Source organism: Geotrypetes seraphini, chromosome 17 (genome assembly GCF_902459505.1).
Source record: "Geotrypetes seraphini chromosome 17, aGeoSer1.1, whole genome shotgun sequence".
Taxonomy (NCBI): domain Eukaryota; kingdom Metazoa; phylum Chordata; class Amphibia; order Gymnophiona; family Dermophiidae; genus Geotrypetes; species Geotrypetes seraphini.
In genome coordinates, this window is record NC_047100.1 from 47,997,093 (window position 1) to 48,024,029 (window position 26,937).

At 47.5% G+C, this 26,937-nt stretch overlaps 1 protein-coding gene across 1 annotated transcript in view; it reads left to right on the top strand.

Annotated features, from left to right (window-relative positions):
- The window catches only part of GMPPB (GDP-mannose pyrophosphorylase B), a 106,841-nt gene that overhangs the window by 17,903 nt on the left and 62,001 nt on the right, over positions 1 to 26,937 (top strand). Inside the window, exon 4 of the mRNA XM_033926525.1 lies at positions 9,656 to 9,704. Coding sequence (XP_033782416.1) covers positions 9,656 to 9,704 — 49 coding nt within the window. The remainder of the gene's footprint in view (positions 1 to 9,655; positions 9,705 to 26,937) is intronic.

Consider the following 26,937-nt stretch of genomic DNA (forward strand, 5'->3'; position numbering starts at 1 on the left):
GCGGGCGGGACAGGATGTCATCGAAGTGGCGCATGGACGTGGATAAACAGCTGAGCTGATAAGCCGACAACCCAACAACCTGGTGGCGGAGAACCTCAGGCTTTGACAGTGCTGGAATTGTTGAACTCGGTGGCTCTGGGAGAGTACTCCAGTTGCGGTAATGACAGTTCAGACGCTCCTTCTAAAGCGGACCTGCGAGAGCTGTTTGCTGCGGTGAAGACAGATTTCAGGAGTGTCGGGGCAGATTCGAGATGCAGTCCAGGAGTGGAGACAAGATTTGGCAGAGTTGGGAGCAGAATAGATACGGTGGAACTCTGTATGGACTCTTGTGAAGAAAAGATGGTGGGTTCTGGTTCTCAGTGGAGTGTGGAGGAGTTGCGTGGCGAACTCTGCAAGTTAATTGATAAGGTTGAGGACATGGAAAATCAGGCCCGCCGTAACAACATCCGGTTGTGTGGCATACTGGAGACTTCCCAGTACAAAGGTGCCAAAGTGACTGTAGAGAGGCTGGTGATGTGGCTACTGCAAGAAGAGTCACTAGAGCCGGGTGTGGAGAGGGCACTAGAGCTGGGTGTGGAGAGGCCACATCACTCCCTGAGGCCTAAAATGGGAGACCGTCTGAAAGATATTGTGGTGTATTTCCAGAACTTTGCCCTTAAAGACAAGCTACTTTGCCAGGCCCTTGAACTGGGAACTGTGCAGTGGGAAAACCACCACCTGGAACTTTATCAAGATTTGACTTTCAGCACCATCCAAAAGCGGTGGGTGTTCCAGGAGGTCACCCGTTCCCTAACCCGGGCCAATATTAGATATTGTTGGACTTTTCCATTTGGCCTCTTAAACACTTTTAATGGGGTCCATAAAAAAGTGGTGATACTTGATGAAGCTAAAGCTTTGCTGCTCCAGGAGGGTGTGGAGCTCATCCCGGCTGCCGAGGGGCTGGGACTTTCCCAGTCGACCCAGCAGCTTTTGGCAACTTTTTACTGGCAGAGAGTGGAAAGATGGTCTCGACCGGATCACAGAGCGTCTGAGCCAGCTGCTTTGGGCTCTGGGTCCAACCCCTCTTGATGGTGACTTTACTGAACTTCTGTGCTGCCTTTCTTGTTTCTAGAATGCCCTTCCTTTGTAGAAAGGGCATTCTGCGAGTTAGCTTGTGGTCTGCTTGGGGCCTGGTTGATGGTTGATTGAAGATTGTATGGTTATAGTTGGGTTGGTGTGTGCGCGGAGGGTACTTGGAGTGAGATGAGGGGGACTCAGAGGCTGGGGGGGAGTGTGGATGTGGTATGGTAGGATTGTGCAAGTGGGGTATGAGGTGAGGATGCAACCTGATTTGGGCATTTGAGATAAGGGATAGACATGGTGGTGAGGCTGTTTGGGGGGTTGGGGATGTCTGCTTGGTGTTTTCTGGTGGCTACTGGCTACTGGGGGCTTTTACTTCCTTCTGTGTCAGTGGAAGGTGCTGCCTGGATCATTGTATGTTTGTTCAACCACCCTTCAATAAAAATCTGCCAATGCAAAAGATTCCTAAACAGAACACTAGCCTTCCAAGCAAATCAACAAAACAACTGGCTAGGCAACTTCATCAAACTCTCCTCATCCTACCTTAACTTCAGAAAACTAATTAAATCAAACCTGTTCAACCGATTTGTAACCAAGAACCCTTACACACTCTACTGTACCCCTTTTCACATCTTTTTGTTTCCCCACATTGTGTATTTATGTAACCAAAATCCTCACTGTTATTTTTTTCTTCTCACTGTATCCAAAATCTCCGTTATTTTCATTCGCTAACTGTCCAGCTCTTCTTGTTGTAAACCGCCTCAAACTACTATGGCTTTGGTGGTATATAAAAATAAAATAATAATAATAATTATTATTATTGTGGGGGTGGGAGGTGATGCATCGTGGCAGGAGAGATTAGCTATCTCCCCTGCTGCGATGCGATCACCTCTCTACTGGAACAGCCACAAACCGTGGTAGGAGAGATTAGGCATCTCTCCTGCCATGGGCTGCGGCTGTTCAGGTAGAGGGGTGATTGCATTGTGGTAGGAGAAATGAGCCATCTCCTGCCGTGATGGTTGCGGTGGGGGGTGGGTAGGTTGTCAGCCCGCTGAGCTGATCGCGCCAGGGCCCTTTTTCGGCACTTATACCTGTTTTGACTTGGTCTAAGTTAAAATGTATAAGTGCCGACTAGGCAACCTGTCAAAATCTTTGGTATACCTGCTGTACGCCTATGTCTAGGTTGGCCCACTGCCCGCCCTTTCCCCTCTAAAAATGCCTCTTTTCGCTCTATGCGTTTAGAAGCAGGGGAAAGACCTAAGCTGGTTTTAGATACGTCTAAAATCAGCTTTGATTATGGGTACTTCGACGATCAGGCTTGGATGATCAGGCCACTTTTTAGATGTTTTGGTTTTTTTTGATTATGTACCCCATATGGCTTATTAGGCATTTTCTATACCGTCTTTAATGACATGCATCAACATGGTTTACAATTTACACTAATATTTGTAAGAAAAGAACTTATACTGGTGAGCAACAGTGCTTCTGAAAATCAGTTGTTACCGGAGAAAAGTGCTCATGAACTCTGCCCAGTGTGGCTAGATTTGAAAGCTGTCCGCTGAATACTCATTATCCCAGGACAAGCAGGCAGGTATTCTCACTAGTGGGTGATGTCATCCGACAGAGCCCCGATACAGACGTCTCACAAGCATGACTTGCTTGAAGAAACTTAGAAGTTTCGAGATGCCCGCACCGCGCATGCGCCAGTGCCTTCCCGCCCGATGGTCCGGGCGCGTCTCCTCAGTTCTTTTTCTTCCGCGGAGCTGAGAAGTTCAACTTCAATTCTGCGCCCATTGAATCTGTTTTTTGCCTTCTATATTCCCGCGGGTTGGGTTCTTTTGGCTCTCCCGTGCGTTTGTTTCTTTCTTTGATTTCTTTTTTCAAAAAAAAAAAATAAAAAATTTTTTTTCTTCCGACACCGGGTCGGCTGCATGGCTGGGGCCCCGCGCCTTCGACCTTGCGGCGGAGCTTTTCCGGCCTATGTCCCGGCCGATCACCGGTTTTAAAAAGTGTAGCAAGTGCCAGCGCGCGATTTCGCTCACGGACCCGCATCGACGCTGCCTCCAGTGTCTGGGTCCGGATCACTTTCCGAAATCGTGCCGGCCTTGCTCCATTTTGACGGCGCGAGCGTTTAAGCGTCGCTGCCTGCTGTGAGAGTCCATGTTCAAGATGGAAGCTTCGTTGGATCCTATCGCTTCGACATCGACTGAGGCTTCGACTTCGTCGACAAAGCCCTCTGCCTCCCCGGCTGCTTTGGGCCTTTTGAAACCAGCATCGTTCACGCCGGTTTCGGCCTCGTCCTTGGCGCCGGTGCCTTCATCTGTCTCCTCGGAACAGGTACCGACCCCCATAGTTCCACCGGTGGTGCTTAAAGTGCCGAAAGCTGGCAAGCAGAAGCACGCTGCACCGAAAGAGCGCGGAGACCGTGCGGAAGGGCCCCCGTTTGGTGCGGATCCCTTCATATCGGCTTCGTTGAAGTCCCTTCTGGAGGCTCAGTTTGTGGAACTCATGACCACCATGGGTCCCCGGCTGATTGCCTCGATCCAGGGTGACCTCCCAGTTCCGGTCCCAAGGGGCGGGCCGCCCCCTCCTCCTCCTCCGCGCCGCACGACCTCGTTGCTCGGCGAGGAGGAACGGCGGGCGGTGTCCAGCTGCTCGAGGCGAGCCTCGGTTGGTGGCATGCCTCCCTTGGAGCCGATTCCATCGACGAAGGCCCCTCTTGAAGATATGCCTCCTTTGGAACCGATTCTCTCGAGAAAGGCTTCCCTTAGTGACCTGCCTCCTTTGGAGCCTATTACTCCGCCCATGACACAGTGTGGCGTCCACCTTCGAGGCCTCCCAGTCCTGGGCATAGCAGGAGGCAGTACGAGTTCTTCCGGACCCCCTATCAAGCCTGGGCGGCTTCTGGGGAGGCTCCGACTCTTCCACCTCTCCGATCGATGGCCTCGAGTCCTATCTGCTCCTTGGAGGCTTCTGGGGACCAGTATTCTCACAGACGGGCTCGATCCCCTTCCAGGCATCGAGAGGGGCATCGATCCAGACACTCTTCGAGGCATTCCTCTCGGTACTCAACCGTCTCACCTCAAAAGAAATTGCCTCGGTTGGGGTATTCTGCTTCGGCTGGGTCTCCTCCTCCGGGCCCGGAGTTCGAGGACCCCGAGGTGTTTTACTCGCCCTGTTGCTCACAGGCTTCCGTGGAGCCCGAAGCCTCGACTTCTTCTAGTCCTTCTCGAAGGCCGGCATTGGCGGACCAACTGTCCTTTTCCTCGTTTCTCAGGCAGATGGCAGATGACATGGACATTACCCTCGATGCTGGGTCTCGATACTCCAAGGAGTATCTCGATACCATGCACTTGCCTCGTCCTCCGGCCGAGTCCTTACGCCTGCCTCTGCACAAGCTCCTCGACCAGACCTTCATGAGGTGCTTTGAGTCTCCTTACTCTATCCCTGCGGTCCCTGGAAAATTGGATGCTTGGTACCGCACGGTGCATCATAAGGGCTTCGAGGGACCTCAGCTTTCTCATCAGTCCCTCCTGGTCGAATCCTCGCTCAAGCGGTCTCATCCTGGTCAGGTCTACGCTTCGGTGCCTCCGGGCCGCGAGGGCAGGACCATGGATAAGTTTGGACGACGCATCTATCAGAATTCTATGATGGCGTCCTGAGTCCTGAATTATAATTTCCACTTCGCCACCTACTTGGAATTTTTTCTGCCTGTGCTTCGGAAATTCACGCCCTACATCGAGTCCCAGGCTCGGTTTGAGTTTGAGGAAGTGGTTGCTTCGCTGTCCCAGCTTCGTCTTCAGTTGATGCAATCTGCATATGATGCTTTCGAGCTCTCGGCCCGAGCAGCAGCCTGCTCTGTGGCGATGCGCCGTTTGGCCTGGTTGCGGACCATTGACATGGACCCGAATCTTCAGGACCGCCTGGCTAACGTCCCGTGTGCTGGGGCGGATCTTTTTGACGAATCCATCGAGACTGTCACAAAGAAATTGTCGGATCATGAAAAGTCCTTCCAGTCCATTCTTAGGCCGAAGCCTAAGCCTCAACAGTCTCGACCCTCTTGACCGCCATTGATTTATCAGCGGCGTTATCAGCCGAGGCAAGCTCCTCAACGAGGCAACCTGCGAAGCGGCAGCCTCCTCAGAAGGGTCAGCAAAAGTCTCAGCCGTCTGCTGTCCCTAAGGCTCCTCAGCCTTTTTGACTGTCTCGTCGAGGGCATAACCAGTCTCGTTCTGCCTCCCCCTGTTTTTCCAAACGGAGGGCGCCTCCATCATTTTTATCATCGCTGGGAGGACGTGACCACCGACCTCTGGGTCCTTACTATCATCAGGGAAGGATACTCTCTTCAATTCCATCGGGTCCCTCCGGACTACCCTCCAAGAGAGTATCCTTCCAACTTGACACAGACCGCCCTTCTTCTTCAGGAAGCCCAGGCTTTGCTCCAGCTCTGGGCAGTCGAGCCGGTCCCTGTGGACCAACACAACCAGGGGTTTTACTCCCGGTACTTCCTTGTTCTGAAGAAGACGGGCGACCTGCGACCCATTTTGGACCTCAGGGTCCTCAACAAATTCCTAGTCAAAGAGAGGTTTCGCATACTGACGCTTGCTTCTCTCTACCCCCTCCTCGAGCAGAACGACTGGTTATGCTCTCTGGATCTCAAGGAGGCCTACACTCACATTCCCATTCATCCGGCCTCTCGCAAATTCCTCAGATTTCAGGTGGGACATCTGCATCTGCAGTATCGAGTGCTTCCGTTCGGCCTGTCTTCGTCTCCCAGAGTCTTCACGAAATGTCTGGTAGTGGTGGCCGCTGCACTCCGGAACCAGGGTCTTCAGGTATTCCCCTACCTCGACGACTGGCTCATCAAGGCCCCCTCAGCATCGGGGGTCATCTCGGCGACTCTGTCCACGATTCTGTTCCTGCAGAGTTTGGGATTCGAGATCAACTTTCCCAAATCTCGTCTACAGCCTACACAGTCGCTCCCCTTCATCGGGGCGGTCTTGGATACCCTACATCTCAGAGCATTCCTTCCTCCTCAGCGCATGGATGCTCTTCTTCTTCTCTGCCAGTCTGTGTCTTCTCGCCAGTCCATACCAGCGAGACACATGATGGTCCTCCTGGGCCACATGGCCTCTACAGTTCATGTGACACCATTCGCCAGACTCCATCTCAGAATTCCTCAGTGGACCCTGGCATCTCAGTGGACTCAGGTGTCGGATCCGTTGACTCGACACATCATCGTCACTCCTGCTCTTCGGCAGTCTCTACTTTGGTGGATGACCTCTTCGAATCTATCCAGAGGTTTGCTGTTTCACTCTCCTCCCCACCAGAAGGTCCTCACAACCGATTCCTTGACCTATGCCTGGGGAGCGCATCTGGATGGGCTTCGCACTCAGGGATTATGGACCAGTGCGGACCGACTCCATCAAATCAATCTTCTGGAGCTCAGAGACATCTTCAATGCTCTTCAAGCTTTTCAACATCTGCTTCACAACATGGTGGTCCTCATTCGCACAGACAATCAGGTCGCCATGTATTATGTCAACAAGCAGGGAGGCACGGGCTCGGCCTCCCTCTGCCAGGAAGCTCTCAGAGTCTGGGATTGGGCGGTTCGCCACAACGCCTTCCTCAAAGCTGTCTACATTCAGGGGAAGGACAATGTCTTGGCAGACAACTTGAGTCGTCTACTCCAGCCTCACGAATGGACACTCCATTCCACGTCCCTTCATCAGATCTTTGCTCAGTGGGGAACGCTTCAGATAGACCTCTTTGCGGCTCCCCACAACTTCAAGCTGCCTCAGTTTTGCTCCAGGATCTACACTCCTCATCGCCTCGAGGCAGATGCTTTTCTGCTGGATTGGGGGAATCGCTTTCTGTATGCGTTTCCTCCGTTTCCTCTCATTCAAAAGACTCTGGTCAAGCTGAGGTACGACCATGCCACCATGATTCTGATAGCTCCTCGGTGGCCCCGACAGCCTTGGTTCTCCCTTCAACTTCAACTCAGCAGCAGGGAGCCATTCCTCCTTCCGGTATTTTCTTCACTGCTTACTCAGCATCAGGGATCTCTACTTCATCCCAACCTGCAGTCTCTCCACCTGACAGCTTGGTTCCTCTCAACGTAACCCCTCACCAGTTTTCCCAGACGGTGAGGGATGTCTTGGAGGCTTCCAGGAAGCCTGCTACTCGTCAGTGCTACTCCCAAAAATGGACTAGATTTTCTTCCTGGTGTATTTCCAACTCTAAGGAGCCTCAGCGAGCCTCTCTATCCTCTGTGTTGGACTATCTTCTACACCTATCTCAGTCTGGTCTCAAGTCTACATCTATACGAGTCCACCTGAGTGCTATTGCGGCTTTCCATCAGCCTCTACAGGAGAAACCTCTCTCTGCTCATCCTGTGGTTTCCAGATTTATGAAAGGACTTTTTCATGTCAATCCTCCTCTCAAACCGCCTCCAGTGGTTTGGGATCTCAATGTCCTTTCTCGGCTTATGAAACCTCCCTTTGAGCCTCTAAAAAAGACTCCACTGAAGTTTCTCACTTGGAAAGTGGTTTTTCTAGTGGCTCTCACTTCTGCTCGCAGGGTCAGTGAACTTCAGGCCTTAGTGGCGGATCCACCTTTCACAGTATTCCATCATGACAAGGTGGTCCTCCGCACTCATCCTAAATTCCTGCCTAAGGTGGTCTCTGAATTTCATCTCAACCAATCCATTGTGCTTCCAGTGTTTTTTCCAAAGCCTCATTCTCATCCTGGAGAATCAGCTCTTCATACTCTGGACTGTAAGCGTGCTTTGGCTTTCTACTTGGATCGCACCAAGCCACACAGAACTGCTCCTCAACTTTTCGTCTCCTTTGATCCAAACAAGTTGGGACGACCTGTATCGAAGCGTACCATCTCCAACTGGATGGCGGCTTGTATCTCTTTCTGCTATGCCCAGGCTGGATTACCCCTTCCCTGTAAAGTCACAGCTCATTAGGTCAGAGCTATGGCAGCCTCTGTAGCCTTCCTCAGATCGACACCGATTGAGGAGATTTGTAAGGCTGCCACTTGGTCCTCGGTTCATACATTCACCTCTCATTATTGTCTGGATACATTCTCCAGACGGGATGGACAGTTTGGCCAAACAGTGTTACAAAATTTATTCTCCTAAGTTGCCAACTCTCCCACCATCCCATTGAGGTTAGCTTGGAGGTCACCCACTAGTGAGAATACCTGCCTGCTTGTCCTGGGATAAAGCAATGTTACTTACCGTAACAGTTGTTATCCAGGGACAGCAGGCAGCTATTCTCACGTCCCACCCACCTTCCCTGGGTTGGCTTCTCTGCTAGCTACCTGAACTGAGGAGACGCGCCCGGACCATCGGGCGGGAAGGCACTGGCGCATGCGCGGTGCGGGCATCTCGAAACTTCTGAGTTTCTTCAAGCAAGACATGCTTGTGAGACGTCCGTATCGGGGCTCTGTCGGATGACATCACCCACTAGTGAGAATAGCTGCCTGCTGTCCCTGGATAACAACTGTTACGGTAAGTAACATTGCTTTCCTGCTACTGGAACAGTGCAGAAGAGTGCTGAGCTGTAGTTAGAGCCCAGTAGTTTCCAATATGACCACAGTATAATCTCGTTATAACGGACTCCAAGGGATCTGGAAAAACAGTCTGTTATATCCAGAGTTGCATTTTTTTAAAACTTTATTTAGGTCAATTTGAAGCAGCGTTCAATCAATGAACAACAGTCACTGCACAACCATATCAGCAACATCAAGAACAAAACTCAGCAAAACATTGGTATGGCACGAAACGATTGCAAAACCAGAACCCTAAAAGATGTTCTAAAGAATTATGTCACTCTGTACTGGAAAGAAAAATACTCAGTCATTTTCTTCTGGGCTGCATTTTGATACTATATTGCCGGCACGGCACACGCCTTATAGGTGGAGCCTGCATGTCCGTTATAGCCGAAGAAAACTACAGTTAAAAGCAGTTCTGGGGACCAAATTGGTTGTTTGTTATATCCGAAAGTCCGTTATATGTGAGTCCGCTATATACAATGATTTTCTGTATGTTTATAATGGCACACAGCTGGGACCAGCGGACCTCATCTGCTATAAGCGAGTCTGTTATAACGAGATTATACTGTATACTGTTTTATCAGTGATGTCTTGTGAGTGAATAAGCTTTAATTGTTCTCTTTAATGGGATCAAGATCTATGACTGACAATATACAATAGTTAATTGTCAAAATGATATCAAAATATTTTCTCTTAGAGTAATATGTAACCGTTATAAGAATGTAAACCTCTAAGATATAACTTATCACTCAGTTTTCCATGTCATTCAAAACATTTAGCTCATTGATTTGCCTTGATCATTTAATTAATTCATTAAAGATTATGTATCCAAAACCTCAGATATACCTTTCCTCCACCCCAAATTCATGTTCTCATAGTGGAGAATATCTGGTGTTAAATCCTCATTGGTTTGGGCATTTTAATCATTTTTTTATTTATATAATAGCAGGAGATTTGTATTCATTTCCTTGTGTCTAACAAACTTTTCCTTGTTGGTTTGTTTGTGTGTGTGTGTTTTTTTTCTTTTTTATAGTTGGGGATTCATATTTCTTTGTCACATGAGAAGGAACCTCTAGGAACAGGTAAATGCAATAATACTGTAGCAATTTAGAGTTTTTAACTATACTCCTGTCTCTGGCTGTTCAGATCATATGTGTTTACGTGTGTTTTATCATGATCTTTGACATATATGTCGTGGGGAATTCAATTGTGGGTCTTGTAGAGCTGGTTGAGCACACTTGCGTCTGGGTGAGAAGGGAAGGTTTAAATCACGATCACCACCAATGGTGTTTTTTGAGAGCCATATATAGATTGGTTTACATTTATTTATTAAAAAATGTATATACCGCATACAACTATTACATTAGGGATTTCTATTCCGCCATTACCTTGCGGATTACAAGTGGTTTGTCAGGACATTAGAAGTATTTAGGGAGTAGTTTGTACATTTCTTTGAGCTGCTAAGGATTACATTTGAATTGTCATGGTATTAGAAGTACATATGGAGTAGTTGCAGGTGATGCTTGGGACATTTCTGATTGAGTTAGTCGGTTTTATGTGTTTTTTTGAATAGAAGGGTTTTTATTTCTTTTTTGAAGATTTTGTAGTCTGTGGTCGAGGTCAATAGGTTGTAGAGTTGGAAGTCGAGTATTGCAGCTCGAGTGGCTAGGTTTCCATATCCCATACATAAAATCTTGTTTTCCTACGATTATCACATATAACATAGACATCTCTAAACAACATCATTAATCATCCCTGTTATAAACAGGGATAGAGCGCAAATTCAATCAATTCAGAAATACAAACAAGCTTTAAATCGTACATTGCTGGCAAAAAAAATTCTAAAAGGCGATTATCGACTGAAATATACCTTAGCATAAGAAGGCTTTGGCAAATAATTGAGTTTTCAGCATTTTCTTAAAATTCATCCTCCCCATACAAAACCGCAAGACACCAGGCAAGGCATTCAGTAGTTCTATGCCAGCCACAGATATCATTAATGCTCCGATCCTAGCATGCATAGTCGACATTCTACTCTCCAAACTTAATTTCATCCCATTTACATCCCAAAAAAATAGATCTGTTTTGAGCAATTAAAAACAGAAGACAAGACATCTTTTCAGCTAGTTGATAAAGTTTTTGATTTAACCGTTTTTTAAAATAAAATCTTTTTCTGGCTAAAATGAGGGCTCCTGATCTCTTGCAACTCTATAGTGGGTGATGCAAAATATGGCCCTTATCCCTAGAACTTCCAAAAAGGGAATTATGAAGGGATGAGACTCATGGTGGGGAAGAAGGTTAAGAAGAGGATAAGCATTGTAAAAACGCTAGAGCAAGCTTGGTCTCTTTTTAAGGACACAGTCACCAAGGCATAAAATCTATTTATGCCGCGTATCAACAAGGGATCCAAGAGGAAAAAGAACAAGGAACCGGCATGGCTCAGCTGTAGAGGTGAAGGAAGCGATCAGAGACAAGAAAACTTTGTTTAAGGAATGGAAAAGGTCAAGAAGGGACGAAAACTGGAATAACCACAAACAACATCAACACAGGTGCCATAAGGCAGTAAATGGGGCCAAAAGAGACTATGAGGAAAAAATAGCCAAGGAGGCAAATACTTCAAGCCATTCTTTCAATATATTAAGGGGAAATGACCCGTGAAGGAAGTGGTGGGGACCATTGGGTGACCATGGAATAAAGGGAGTGCTGAAGGAGGACAAAGCAATCGCCGACAAATTGAACACATTTTTTGCACCTGTATTTACCAAAGAGGATATACACAGCATACCAGAACCCATCAGACTATATGCTGGAAATGAAGACAGGAAACTGACAGGATTGATGGTCAGTCTAGAAGAGGTAAGCAGGCAGATAGATAGGCTTATGTCACAAACCCGGCACCAGAGTTAGGTTTGTGCCAGAGAAGGGACAAAAAACCCCTGACTGTTAGGAGAGCAGACCAGTACAGCAGCCCTCCTACAAACAGTTCCCAGAGCTCTGTCAGTGGCAAGGGCGCCCTAGAACAAGAGGTCTGGGAGGAGGGGAAACAGAAGAGAGGGGAAACAGAAGAGAGCATAAGAGCATAAGGTTCTCTAAACCTAGAATTGCTCCTGTTAAAACTTCCCATAGGAGACAAGCTCCTATCCAGCCCAGCCCCCATCTGCTTAGGCTAATAGAAAAACAGCAGAAAGCTCAGAACCAGGCTGCCCAACCTCCATACAGAGTAGGGCGTGGCTCTCTGAAGGCTGGACAAATAGAACAGAGCAAGCTGAGTAAAGTGAGTCTGGATCCAGCTCTGGAAGGAGACTCATGGCCAGGTGTTTCCAGGTTCCAAACAGAGAATGAGGTTGAGATGAGAGACCTGGATGAGCCGTCTCTGCCAAGTCTGCTTGATGGTCTACAGACTGAGAACCTATGGACCTTACCTGGGAGCCTGAGGAAATTCCCATGGAGGAAAGCTAAGTTTCTCTTTGTGTTTTGGCACTGTATTTTGTTTGGGACTTGTGCTAACTGCTTGTGAGTGGGAAGCATTGTTAAAGGCTCCACTCCTGAAGAACTCTCTTCAATTAGGGAAGGACTGTTATACTTACCTGAGGAAAGGCTGAGTGTAATCTTGGGCAAGACCAAGTTTTGTTTGTATTTGTTTCTTTTGTTTTGCCTTAACCTTTGAGCATTAAGCACATGGCTGAATGAAGCTAGGTTGTGCATTAAAGACTTATTATTTTGAGGAGAATCAGGCTGTTCTGAACTTTATTTTGGTTCCTCATATTAGCACCAGCAGGGCCTTCAACCTGTGAAGGCACGCCAGGGACTGTGTTTTTGCGCACCGCCCGGTAGCCATTCTGACCAGCCAGTACCAGGTGTGCGACACTTAAGAGTGATAAATCCCTGGGACCGGATGGTATCCATCCGAGGGTCATCAAGGAACTGAAAGGGACTATAGCTGAACTGCTTCAACTAATAGCCAATCTGTTGATCAAATTGGGAAAGATTCCGGAAGACTTGAAGGTGGCAAATGTTACGCCGATCTTCAAAAAAGGTTCAATGGGAGATCGGGAAACTACAGACCGGTGAGTCTGACCTCGGTACCGGGAAAGATGGTAGAGGCGCTGATAAAGGATCGCATCATTGATCACCTTTGATGGACATGGTCTGATGAGGACCAGCCAGCACGGTTTCAGCAAAGGCAGATCTTGTTTGACAACTTGCTGCACTTCTTTGAGGGAGTAAACAGGCAGACAGACAAGGGCGACCCAGTTGACATTGTATATCTGGATTTTCAGAAGGCGTTTGACAAGGTTCCGCATGAAAATTGGAAAATTGTGAGCCATTGAATCGACGGTGAAATACTTACGTGGATGAAAAACTGGGTAGAGCATAGGAAACAGAGTGGGGGTAAATGGGCAATACTCGGACTGGAAGAGCATCACTAGTGGGGTGCCGCAGGGCTCGGTGCCTAGACCCGTGCTCTTCAACATCTTTATAAATGATCTTGACATTGGTATGACGAGTGAGGTAATTAAATTTGTGGACAATACGAAGTTATTTAGAGTAGTGAAGACATAGGGGGATTGCGAAGATCTGCAACGTGACATAATCAAGCTCGAGAAATGGGCATCAACATGGCAAATGAGGTTTAACGTGGATAAGTGTAAAGTAATGCATGTTGGTAACAAAAATCACATGCATGAATACAGGATGTCCGGGGCGGTATTTGGAGAAACCTCCCAGGAAAGAGACTTGGGAGTAGAGAATGACACGGTGACGGTTTACCCGCGGCCACCGCATTTAAGCCGCGGGTCACCGCCGAAAACGGGGAAGAAAACTAGCAGTCGCTGCGGTGACGGGGACAAGGCCATTCACCGACCGCGGAAACGGTGAACAGGTTTGTCCCCGCGGGCCAATGTACCCCCTTCTAGGAACCGCTATTTACCTGTGTTTCACCGTGCTCCTCATTTGTCAGATCAACCCTTCCTGCCAATCGCAGCAGAAGGGTACCCAACCCCTCCTGCCGGTCCTCCCAATGGCCTCCCCTAAGATCGCCGGCAGGAGGGTACCCAACCCCTCCTGGACCCCCCCCCCAACGAACCCTCCCACCCCGGAACCCCCTTAGTCTTACTTTCCAAGTTGGACCGGACAGCTCCTCGCTCGTCTGGCCAGCAGGCCTGCCTCCGTCCAAATGAGGCGGGCCCGCCCCTCCCCTCCCCTGCCTAACCCACAGGATCCTAGGGCCTGATTGGCCCAAGCACCTAAGGCCCCTCCTATAGCGGGAGTGGCTTTAGGTGCCTAGACCAATCGGGCCCTAGGATCCTGTGGGTTGGGCAGGGTAGGGGCGGGCCCGCCTCATTTGGACGGAGGCAAGCCTGCTGGCCATATGTGTGAGGAGCCGTCCGGTCCAACTTGGAAAGTAAGACTAAGGGGGTTCCGGGGTGGGAGGGTTCGTTGGGGGGGGGTCCAGCAGGAGGGGTTGGGTACCCTCCTGCCGGCGATCTTAGGGGAGGCCATTGGGAGGACCGGCAGGAGGGGTTGGGTCCCCTTCTGCTGCGATTGTCGGGAGGGCCGTTGGGGGGGTCTACAGGAGGGGTTGGGTGCCCTCCTGCCGTGATCGCTGGGGGGAGGGGAGACTTGCAGCCGTAGCCGCGGTCACTATGCTAATCACGGCAGGGAGATCTTTGCCGCGATTAGGTACAGCGGCCGCGTCTACTTACCATATAGGCTAACATTGTAAGCATTTAAAGTACATGTCGTGTTTGTTTTTGCATTGCTAGCCCCAGGGGTGGTGGAAGATTAGTGATTGAAAAACTGTATGAAAAATAACTATTTTAAATTTAGTGATCAAAATGTGTCAGTTTTGAGAATTTATATTAATTAATTTTTTCTCTGCGTGTTTTGTTTTTGTATAGTTATTAACTAATATTTAACTAAGTTTTAAAGTTTTAAAGTTTTAAAGAATGTTTCCTTTATACGTAAATAAAGAAAAGTGAATGGGATTGCAGGGGCGGTGAATGGGGTGGCAGTGGCGGTGACGGGGCGGTGAAGAGGATGGTGAGACGGGGACGGGGCGGTGACGGGGATGGTGAGACGGGGACGGGGCGGTGACGGGGATGGTGAGACGGGGACGGGGCGGTGACGGAGACCAATTTTTTCACCGTGTCATTCTCTACTTGGGAGTTCTGATCGACAAGTCAATGAAGCCGTCCGCGCAATACTAAGTCTACTTCGTCAGCATGGGACTGTCTTCAGGTCCTATAGGTGGCTGCCTTATGGAAGTTTCTGTCCTGGACGTTGGAGGCTCATGCCTGCATGGATTGATGGCTCCGTCCTCTATCCTTCTCCCTCAGTGTACCTCTGCAGATTGCTTCCTGGGTAGTTGTATCAACAGATGCCAGTCTCCTGGGCTAGGGAGCCAATTGCATCTGCCATCCAATTTTGGGACATTGGACGCCCTTTCAGAAAAGGCTAGAACTGCATGCCATCCGGTTAGCTCTGGTGAACTTGCTGAAGACTCTTGAAGGTCCAGCAGTCAGTCTTCTTTGACATTTTGACAGCAGTGACATATGCCAATCGATAGGGAGGCACCAAGAATGCACCTCTTTCAGAAAGCCAGGATTCTATTTCTCTGCTTGAAGTGACATCTTCAGGTGCTGTCGGCAGCACATGTTGTGGGTATGGACAATGCTCAGGCTGCTTTCCTCAGCAGACAGACCTTGGATCCAAGTGAGTGGTCACTGTTTCAGGCTAGTGTCTAGAGCTGGGGTCAGCCACACTTTGATCTCATGATGGTGAAAAACAAGAAAGCAATCGGATTCTTCAGTCAAAAATTCAAACCTGGTAGCGAGGGCCTAGAGGGCATCCTGTTGTACATCTTTCTTCCTTGGGCCATGATAGGCTGAGTCATTCAACGAATTGCAGCTCATCATGGAGGAGTCATTCTAGAGGCTCCAGATACGCAGATTTGATGCGTCTTCGAACAGGCCATGGCCTCCAGTTGCATCCAGATCTGCTTTCATAGGTTCCAGTTTGCATGCAGGATCTGGATTGCTTTGCTCTTATGGCATGGCTATTGACCTAGAAACGTTAAAGAGTGCAAAGGATATTCTGACATGGTCATTGCCACCCTTCTCAAGTCCAAGAAGTCATCTATAGTTTCTGCCTCTGCTAAGGCATGGAGGACTATCCAGCATTGGTGTGTCCAAGAAAGTGTGGAGCCGTTTTCAGGTCCAGATTCGGTGGTATTGGCTTTTCTCCAAGTGGGCCTTAAAAAGGGCCTCACCATGGCTTCACTTTGGGTCCAAGTTGCTGGGCTCTCTTGTTTCAGAGCTCGGGACTGTAGATCTACGCTGGCATCTCATCCAGACATCTCCAGATTTCTAAAGGGTTCTCTTCACCAGACCACTGATCAAACCACCGTTCTCTTCATGGGATCTTAACGTGGTTCTTTGAGGTCTCACCAAAGCTCCGTTTGAGCCAAAGGAAGAAACAATCCTTTTGGTCTTGACACGGAAGGCAGTTTTTCCGGTAGTGGTAACATCAGTGCAATGAGTTTCAGAGCTCAAGGATCTTTCTTCTAGAGAACCTTTCCTTAAAAGCTCAGAGACTTGGGTCTCCCTATGCACTGTCCCTTCTTTTCTACCAACAGTGGCTTCAGCATTTCATGTTCACCAGGAGGACTGCATTTTGAAGAAATTTGAAGTCAAGAGTGCTTCTTCAGTATCTGGAAGTCATAAATGACTTTTGTCTCTGACCATCTGTTTGTGCTGACTCATTTTGGCTAAGTGAGGCATGCCTGCTTCCAAGGCCACGATTTTCAGATGAATCCATAAGGTCATTTGTCAGTCTCATTATCTATGGGAAACGGTCCCCTGTTTTTGTTAATGCGCATTTGACCAGCAGTGTAGCCTTGTTGTGGACAAAGGCCAGAGCAGTCTCTCCAGCAGAGATTTGTAGAGCTGTGACATGGTCCAATATACACAGGTTTGCTAAGTTTTACAAGGTGGACGTTGCAGGTTCTTAGTATTAAGTATATAAGTGTTCTATTACCGTATTTTTTGGACCATAAGAAGCACTTTTTCCACCCCCAAAAAGGGGATGGAAATAAGGGTATGTCTTATGGAGCGAATACCCACCCCCTTCCCACCCCTATTGCCTTTTCTCAGTTCCACTGCCCTCCCTCGCTGGACACGGCTGCCTCTTCTTCTCTAGCGGCAGAGTGGTGTGTGGGGCTGCCTACCTGGTCCTGCACTACTGAGTTCTTGCGGAAGACGATGTGGGACCGGGCAGGTGGACTTGTGCGCCGCTCTGCTGCTGGAGAGGAGGAGATGGTCGCATCAGCCGACCAGGCAAGCAGCCTTGTGCACCACTCTGCTGCCAGAGAGGCAGCCGCATCCAGCGAGGGAGGGCAGTGGAATTGAGTTAAGGTAACTGGGATCGGGGCCTGCTGAATTATAAATAGATAACGGGTGTTGGGGGGTGGAGGGTGAGGCTGGGGTCTGCTTGCCTGCAGGGGAGAGGAGGCTTGGGGGGGGGAGGCCGGCCTGCCTGCCTGCCCTGTCCCCTGTCTATACCTGCCCGGCCTGCCTGTCTGCCTGCCCTGTCCCCTGTCCATGCCTGCCCTATCCCCTGTCCTTACCTGCCTGCCTGCCTGCCAACCACTAGGCCTGCTTCCCCTGTCCCTGCCTATCTACCTGCCAGCCACTAGGCTGGCCTGCCCTGTCCCTTGTCCCTACCTGCCAGCCACTAGACCACCAGAGGGGGGACAGGGTCCAGAGCCTGGCAGGGAAGGGGGACAGGGTGCAGAGCCTGGCAAGGAGTGTGGGGTTGGGTGCAGAGCCTGGCAGGGATAATTTGGTTCAGAATGTTTGTTGGTTTGTTTTTTTTCCTTGTTTTCCTCCTCTAAATTTAGGGTGTGTCTTAAGGTTCAAAAAATACGGTAAGTATTAGTTGCAGGTCTTCAGTATTAAGAATCCCACCTGTCTAGAATGACACACCTATTTCACTGGAAAAAAAGATTGTCTTTATCTTGATAATATCTTTTCCAGTAGATAGGTGTGTCATTCTAGACTCCCGCCGCCTACCTACTGTCTCATTCTGTTTGTGCTTCTCCAGGTTGTATCTTGGATGCCAGTCAGCCTTTTGGTCCTTGAAGTGTGCTGTAGAATATGTTTTAGCATCTTCAGGGGTACTTCCAGAGTTCCTTTGAGTGTTCAAGAGTTAGTATGTTTGAGTAGAACAGTTGATTTGTTTGGGAAAATTCTCATTGTTCTCTTTAGTTCACATGATGTCAATGGAGCTCTTATTTGCTTGGGTAATAACTGCAGGTGACGGTAGCGCTCCAGTGAAGTCGGAGGGACACAGGAAAAAAAAAAATCCAGAGTGGATTCCTTCTGCATATGGCTCGCAGCCTTTGGGAGATAACCCGCTTGTCTTGAATGGCACATCTATCTACTGGAAAAGATATTATCAAGGTAAGGACATAATCTTACAGTATCTCTGGCATTGAGGTATGAGCACATATACCAATTCTCCACCTAAATTTATAGCCACATACTTTTCCTATTAAGCTAATATTCTATAACTAGTCTTTAAGCCCGTTACATTAACGGGTGCTAGAGTAGATGTCTGTATGTATGGTGTGTTGTTGTTTTTTTATTTGTCTCTCTCCCTGGACGTTGTCTGTCTGTCATTCTTTGTGTCTGTGTCTCTCCCAGGTCCCCTGTCTGTGCGTCTTTCTTTCTGTCTGTCTCCCTGGCCCCCCCTGCTTGCCAAAGCAGCCCCTTTCACCTCTCCCCCTGTTGTGCAATGCCTGCCTGCTTCGTGGCCCCCCTTCTGTTCCTCCCTCCCCCCGATTGCTGTCTGCCCCCAGCACAACTCTCCCCCCAAAGCAGCCCCCTTTCCCCCTGTTGTGCAATGCCTGTCTGCTTCATGGCCCCCCATCTGTTCCTCCCCCCCGATTGCTGTCTGGCCCCAGCACATCCCTCCCCCCCAAAGCAGCCCTCTTTCCTGCCTGCTCCATAGCCCTTCTTTTTCGCTTCCCCTCCCGTTCTTCCCCTCCCTCCATCCACCCATTGTTGCTTCCGCCGCTGCCGCTCCTGTTCAAAGCGGCCTGCTTAGGTTCACGAATGGCTGTAGTGATCCTCGCAGGCTGCTCTCCATATGGTAGCATGTTCCCTCTGACGCAATCGCGTCAGAGGGAACGTGCTCCATGTGGAGAGCGGCCTGCGAGGTTCGCTACAGCCGGCCGCAAACCTCAGCAGGCCGCTTCAAAACAGGAGCAGCAGCAGTTGATGCGGGAGGGGGGACTTGTGGACGTGTTCCCTACCGGACACTGCCGCCGCCAGCGCTGCTCCGCACCCCCTTCATCTTGTCCTCTGGTGCGCCAAGCCAGCGCATGCGCGTAAGCCGCTGGCCATCCGCCTTGGGGGGGGGAAAGGAAGAGAGAGAGCGGAGAGGCGGTGACGGCAAACAGGGAGCAGGACAGAGCGTAAGCCGCGCATGCGCACTTCCTATGTGTTGCTACAGCTCACGGAAAACCGGTGCACACATAGGAAGTGCACATGCGCGGCCTAGCGTTTTATTATATTAGATGTACAATAGGCACGAGAACAACTCATATGAATAAGCTTTCTTTTCCATCACTGAGAGGAATCGAGTCCATTAGTAAAATTTCACACTCCTTTCCATACTTACTAACTGCAGTATGGAATGGACTACCTCCTCAATTTAGATTCCGTTTATCTCGTCGGATCTCTTCATAGAGGTAGGTAAGGTTGGATCGTTGGTGTGGGCAGACTAGATGGGCCCTGGCCCTTTTCTGCCCTCAGTTTCTATGATCTTTTGCAAAACCTTAAAAACCGCTAGCTCCTTGAAGCCCATTAAAATCTCTATGGGCTTCAGGGCCGTTACCGCGCAGCAGCTGCTAGTGCGGCTTTGTAGAAGGCGCACTATGTTTCATCGCTTTTTAGGCAATAGCTCCAATGAATTTTAATGGATCTTTCTTTGTGATCTAATTACGTAAACTGAATTGAGCTCCTGTGTTTAGGAGATGATTCGATATATAAGACTAAGAATTAGATTAGATTATAGATACCATTACCTCCTAAATGTCCAGGAGTGAAGACTAAGCCCAGAATCAGAGACTGGAAAGCAAGAAGCTTGTTAAAATGACTCTAAATTAGGTTTTATTCAAGTTGTTTAAATCAGTGTTCTTCAACCTTTTTACACTTATGGACCGGCGGAAATAAAAGAATTATTTTGTGGACTGGCACCGGTCCACGGACTGGTGATTGAAGAGCACTGGGCTAAGTTGTGGGCCAGACCCCGTCCATATCCGCCCCAGACCTGCCCCCATAATAGTACTAATTGTAACACTTTTTTTTCCATTTATTTTTCATATATATACACACAATAAAATCTTATTAACAACATATAATGGTTAACCACAAAATTAACCACTAGGAAACAGCGATCACAACATGATCCAGTACAAATTAGGAGTAAGTACAGCAAAAGGGAAGAGAACCACAGTGACAACGTTCAACTTCAAGAAAGGAAACTATGATGCTATGAGAGCAATGGTTAAAAAAAAAACTTAGAAACAGCTCAAGGAAAACAGAAACTGTAGAGCAAGCTTGGTCTCTATTCAAAGGCACAGTGCAAGAAGCACAACATATGTACATCCCCAGATTTAGAAAAGGGTGCAAAAAAAACCGAACAAAAAACCCTGCATGGATAAACGACGAGGTGAAGAAAGCGATAGGAGACAAGAAAAAATCTTTCCGGAAGTGGAAAAAGGACCAAACTGGGGAAAACTGGAATGAACACAGGAAACGCCAAAGAGAATGTCATCAAGTGGTTAGGAGAGCGAAAAGAGAATACGAAGAGAAACTGGCCAGGGAGGCAAAAAACTTCAAATCATTCTTCAGATATGTTAAGGGGAAGAAACCAGCGAGGGAGGAAGTAGGACCGTTGGATGATGGAGACAGAAAGGGAGTGATAAAGGAGCAAAAAGAGGTAGCCGACAGGTTAAACAAATTCTTCTCGTCAGTCTTCACAAGCGAGGACACATCCAGTGTACCGGAACCCGACGTGATCTTCCATGGTGATCAAGAAGAAAAACTGTCAGCAATAGAGGTGAGCCATGAGGATGTCCTCCAACAGATAGATAGATTGAAAAGCGACAAATCACCAGGCCCGGACGGAATCCACCCTAGGGTACTAAAAGAACTAAGAAATGAGATAGCGGGAATACTCCAAAGAGTTTGCAACCTATCCCTGAAAACTGGAGAGATTCCGGAGGACTGGAAGATAGCAAATGTTACACCTATCTTTAAAAAGGGGTCAAGAGGAGACCCGGGAAACTATAGGCCGGTAAGTTTGACATCGGTTCCAGGCAAGATGGTAGAAGCACTGATAAAGGACAGCATCTGTGAGCACATCGAAAAAAATGGGCTGATGAAAGCGAGCCAACATGGCTTCTGCAAGGGAAGATCGTGCCAAACAAACTTACTGCACTTCTTTGAGGGGGTAAACAGCCAGTTGGACAAAGGGGAACCTGTAGACATCATTTACCTTGACTTCCAAAAGGCCTTTGACAAGGTACCCCATGAGCGGCTGCTTAGGAAGCTATGGCACCACGGGGTGGAAGGGGACATATACAGATGGATCAAACACTGGTTGGCAGGCAGGAGACAGAGGGTTGGAGTGAAGGGTCACTACTCGGGCTGGAGGAAAGTCACGAGCGGAGTTCCGCAGGGATCTGTACTTGGACCGCTGCTGTTCAATATATTTATAAATGACCTGGAAACGGGGACGAAATGTGAAGTTATAAAATTTGCGGACGACACTAAACTCTGTAGAAGGGTCAGAACTACGGAAGAGTGTGAGGACCTACAAAGGGACCTAAACAAACTGGAGGAGTGGGCGAATAAATGGCAGATGAAATTCAATGTAGGGAAATGCAAGGTCATGCATATAGGGAGAAAAAACCCGATGTTCAGCTACCAAATGGGGGGATTAGTATTAGAGGGAAGTAACCTTGAAAGAGATTTGGGTGTACTGGTGGATACAACAATGAAGTCAACGGCGCAATGCGCAGCAGCCGCGAAGAAGGCAAACAGAATGTTGGGTATTATTAAAAATGGGATTATGACCAGAACAAAAGAAGTCATCCTGCCGTTGTATCGGGCAATGGTGCGCCCACACCTGGAGTACTGTGTTCAGTATTGGTCACCGTACCTCAAGAAGGATATGGCAATACTTGAGAGGGTCCAGAGGAGAGTGACACAAATGATTAAGGGCATGGAAAACCTTTCATACACTGAAAGATTGGAGAGGCTGGAGCTCTTCTCCCTGGAAAAGCGGAGACTCAGAGGAGACATGATAGAAACCTACAAGATCATGAAGGGCATTGAGAGAGTAGAGAGAGATAGATTCTTCAAATTTTCAAAACATAAAAGAACAAGAGGGCATTCGGAAAAATTGGAAGGGGATAGATTCAAAACAAATGCTAGGAAGTTTTTCTTTACTCAGCGGGTGGTGGATACCTGGAATGCGCTTCCAGAGGACGTAATAGGGCAGAGTACGGTAATGGGGTTTAAGAAAGGATTGGACAATTTTCTGTTGGAAAAGGGGATAGAGGGGTATAGATAGAGGATTGCTGCACAGGTCCTGGACCTGTTGGGCCGCCGCGTGAGCGGACTGCTGGGCGCGATGGACCTCAGGTCTGACCCGGCAGAGGCATTGCTTATGTTCTTATGTTCTTAAACTACAGAAAGCACACTGTATGCTTCTCAACATTCATTCCTACCAGAACAGATTACCCCTATGCAAATAAGGGATCACAAACTAAAACTACTAATATATTTAAACAAAACCCTAAGATTCAAGACTCTGCATGCAGTACAACCCCAAAGAAAAAGAAACAAATGCATTTCTTCCTGAACAGTGCAAAATATAGACAGCAGATGAAAATTCTCATAATCACTAAATTGAAAATCAAATCATTCCCCCTACCTTTGTTCTCTCCTTCCCTTCATGTGCCATCCCTTCATCACCGCAGTTGGGTGAGGCTGGGTGTCTTGCCCTTTCTCGTTTAGAAACAATGCCTTGAGAAAGCCAGCTGTCTCTCTTGTCTTCCTCTCCCTCTGCATGAAACATACCAGCACTCCCACCTGGCTCCCTCTTCCTCCCCTCCCCTCTTCCTCACTGCCGGTCCGCGGCCAAAACGTGCCTCAGGCCTGAGGAGATCAGTGCACAAAGCCATGTGCGGTGGCTCCTCATGCGTCCCGTGCATCATCCGGAAGCCTTCCCTCTGACGTTGCGACGTCGGAGAGAAGGCGGCTGGTTCCAGCACGGGGCACACGTAGGAGCCACCACCCGCAGCTTTGTGCACTGATCTCCTCAGGCCCGAGGCACGTTCTGGCCATGGACCGGCAGGAAATTTCTGCGGACCAGCACCGGTCCGCTGACCGGCGGTTGAAGAACACTGGTTTAAATGATCATTGTTTTTGCCATTTGTGCAATATTTTTGTAAGTACATATATTACATTACATTACATTACAGATTTCTATTCCGCCATTACCTTTCGGTTCAAAGCGGATTACAAAAAGAGTTATGGAAGAAGGGTTACAACGTTAGATCAGAGAAGGTATATAATAAAGAACACCAATTACAGGAATCTTCTTTTGATTACCTGGTAGTATGCCGCCCAAACTCTTCCCTTCATGTCTGTTGTGCTGTCTTGATTATGCCTGGAAAAGTAACACCATTTATCCCAGGACAAGCAGGCAGCATATTCTTGACTGATGGGTGACGGCACCGACGGAGCCCCGGTACGGACAATTTTAGAGTGATTGCACTCTAAGAACTTGGAAAGTTCTAGTAGGCCGCACCGCGTACGCGCGAGTGCCTTCCCGCCCGACAGAGGCGCGCGGTCCCCAGTTTCTTAGTTTCCGCGGAGCTAAGAAGACGCACTTTCAACGGCTGTTGAAAACTTTTTTCTCATTCGCCTTCCCGCTCGCGTAAACCTTTTCGGAATTTGTATTCCCCTTTTTTCTTTTCTTATTTTCTTAAAAAAAAAAGAATTTTCTTTTTTTTTTCTTCTCTTTTTCGGGTTCGCCCCGGCCTTCGATTTGGCAGAAGCCGTTTTCACGTTCATGCCCCCCAACCCGGTTTTAAGAAGTGCCAGTGTTGCGCAAGGCCCATTTCCCTCACTGACCCGCACAACTGGTGCTTACAGTGCCTGGGTCCTGACCATCGGGCGTCCACCTGCACCCGCTGTGCCACTCTAAAAAAGAGAACGTTAAAAAACCGCCAGATCCAACAGCAACTTTTATTTGGTACCAAGATGTCGGATTCGGCGGCACCGGTCCCGACTTCGGCCCCGATGTAGTCGGCACCTACCTCATCGACGCGGCGTCACATCCCTCAGGTAAGCCGGCTAAGAAGCCTTCCCCGCTGGAGCGTCCTCCGGTCTCAGTGGCAGCGAGTCCAATCCTGCCGACCTCGAGGCGCCCACGGAAGCACTCCGCTCCGATTGAGGTGAGCCCCTCGACCTCGGGTTCCTCTTCGGAGTGTAGAGCGGCACCAAAGGTACCGCAGAAGAAAAAAGCGGTACTGGTGTCTTCACTGGACGAGCGAATTGCCGCCGTCCTGCAAGTGCAGCTCAAGGAGCAATTACAACAGCTCCTTCCTGCTCTTTTGACTCAGAGTCTTCCAGACCCGGTCCGGTCTGAGCCACCGGCACCGGCAGTGGAGCAACCTCTTTTATCGGTATCCACTTTGTCGGTACTGGTACATACGGCTTCATCAGCATCCATGCCGATCTTAGCACCAGAACCGAGGTCCTTACACCAGGCCGTACAGACTTCAGCACCGGCACACCCCATAACATCTCCCGGTACCGTATCACAGAGATCTGGTAAGTCGACTTACAAGACTCGACATCTGGAACCCTCCACACCGGAGTCACGGGACCGGAGCTTTCAAGTAAGGGACCCTGATCTGTGGGGTGATTCAGAGGAGCCTTTCCTCTCTGAGGGAGAGTGTTCGTCAGGGGACGAGGATCCTTCTGGTTTGGATCCATCCTCCAAACCTGATGCAACTTCTTTCACTTCGTTTCTCAAAGAAATGTGTGAATCTCTCTCTATTCCCTTGGAGGCTGAGTCTAAAAAATCCAAGGCATTTCTCGATGCACTGGACTTTGACCAGCCTCCAAGGGAATTCCTAAAGTTACCTCTCCATGATATTTTGCGAGAAACTTTCTACAAAAATCTGGAGACGCCCTTGACCGTTCCAGGAGCTCCTCGAAAACTGGACTACCTGTATAAGGTCATACCTATTCCAGGTTTTGACAAACCGCAACTCCCTCATGAATCTTTATTAGTGGAGTCCACTTTAAAGAAATCTACGGGGGCTAGTGTGTACGTATCTGTCCCTCCTGGCAGAGAAGGTAAAGCCATGGATAAGTTTGGCAAGAGGTTATATCAGAATGTGATGCTGTGTGAGCAATGGAACCCTTTACATATTTCTTGGTGGGGGAGAGTTCAAACTATTAAAATGATGATACCTATTTATTTTCAGGGGTCCTTTTATAAAAAGCTTAATAGCATTTTAACAAAATTTCTTTGACTTGGTAAAACACCTAGAATAGCTTTAGTAACTTTGCAAAAATCAATTAAGGAGGGAGGGGTAAATTTTCCAAATTTTTATAGGTACCATCAAGCCTATATTCTACGTCAGGGTATGTATTGGATCCTCCCAGAACTTATAGATAATGCACCAGATTGGTTATATTTGGAATGGCGCCTTATGTTTCCCCTAAATTTAGTTCACCTTCCAAGTATTAACATGCCTAGAAGATACAGAGAAAATAAAATATTAATGGATACTTGGAAAACGTTGAGATTTATAAGTAAATTAACACCTATCCCAATAAACAAATCAACTAATCAATCTCTATGGATAAACTCCAAGATCAAAATTGGCGGAGCTCAAATCCTTTGGAAGAACTGGATTATTGCAGGCATTAGATCTCTAGATGATGTTATTTCAGAAGGAAAACTGCTGGATTTTTCACAATTGCAACATAGATTTGGTCTTAGTAAAACACAAAGTTTTAAATGGTTGTAATTGAAGCAGGCCATTCAGGTTGGGTTCCCTGAATGGAAAACATTGAATAATCAATATAGTTTAAAGTTCTTATGTTTTCAAGCAGACTTCCTAGGACATCAAGCCGCATTGTGGTATAAATTAATATCTGGATATTTGAATAAAAAACCAAAAAATGGTCTAAGAGATATTTGGAGCATTGAGATTAAGCATCAAATTAATGCATCTCAATGGCCACTAATTTGGTCTTGGAGAATGAGATGTACAGTGTCAGCATCTATGAGACAAACTTGGTTCTTTTTACTACATAGAGCTTTTTGGACCCCTACACGTTTGCAAAAATTAGACAGTTCTAAGTCCAATAAATGCTGGCACTGTAATCTGGAACCAGGGACATTAGATCACTTACTGTATCATTGTCCCTACATTAAAAGTTTTTGGAATTCAATTTGGCCACAAATTAATAAATTGATGGAAAATCATATAGCAATATCATATGATACAGTGTTATTTGGAATGATGATGAGAAAAAAAAGTCAAATTTCAACAGAAAATAACAAGCTTTTATTAATCATGACAGGGGTTGCCATTCAGCATATAACCAATAATTGGAAGAATTATAATAACCTAAATTATACATTTTGGTGGAATACAATATGTCATATATTTAAAATGGAAAGAACAATAGCAATACAAAGAGGGACATATACTAAATTTATAAAAATATGGGGGCCATTGACAAAATACTGCAATGAATAAATAGTAGAATTTTTCTTCTTCTTCTCTTCTTTTAAATATCTTCTTTGTGACACACATAGAGGGGGGGCAGTGAAAATAAATTTTACATAATAGGCTATAATATGATATACAATATGTAATGTATGATTAAAAAGTAATAGAAGGGTGGGGGGAGGGAGAGGGATAAAAATATATTTAGAATATGATGTATTAGATATAAAAGTGATATTGTGTATTTATCAATTGTATTTTAATATTTTGTACACTTTATGTAAAACAGTGGAATTTTATAAAACATTTCAAAACTTTTTATTACCCTATTTATTAAATCTCTATCAATATCAACTCAATAAAGGTTGTATTAAAGGCACTATAGCAGAATCTTTGACTATTGTTTTGCCAAAGTCCAATAAAGATCCCACTTTGGTATCAAACTATAGACCAATATCTTTAATAAATGTAGATGGAAAATT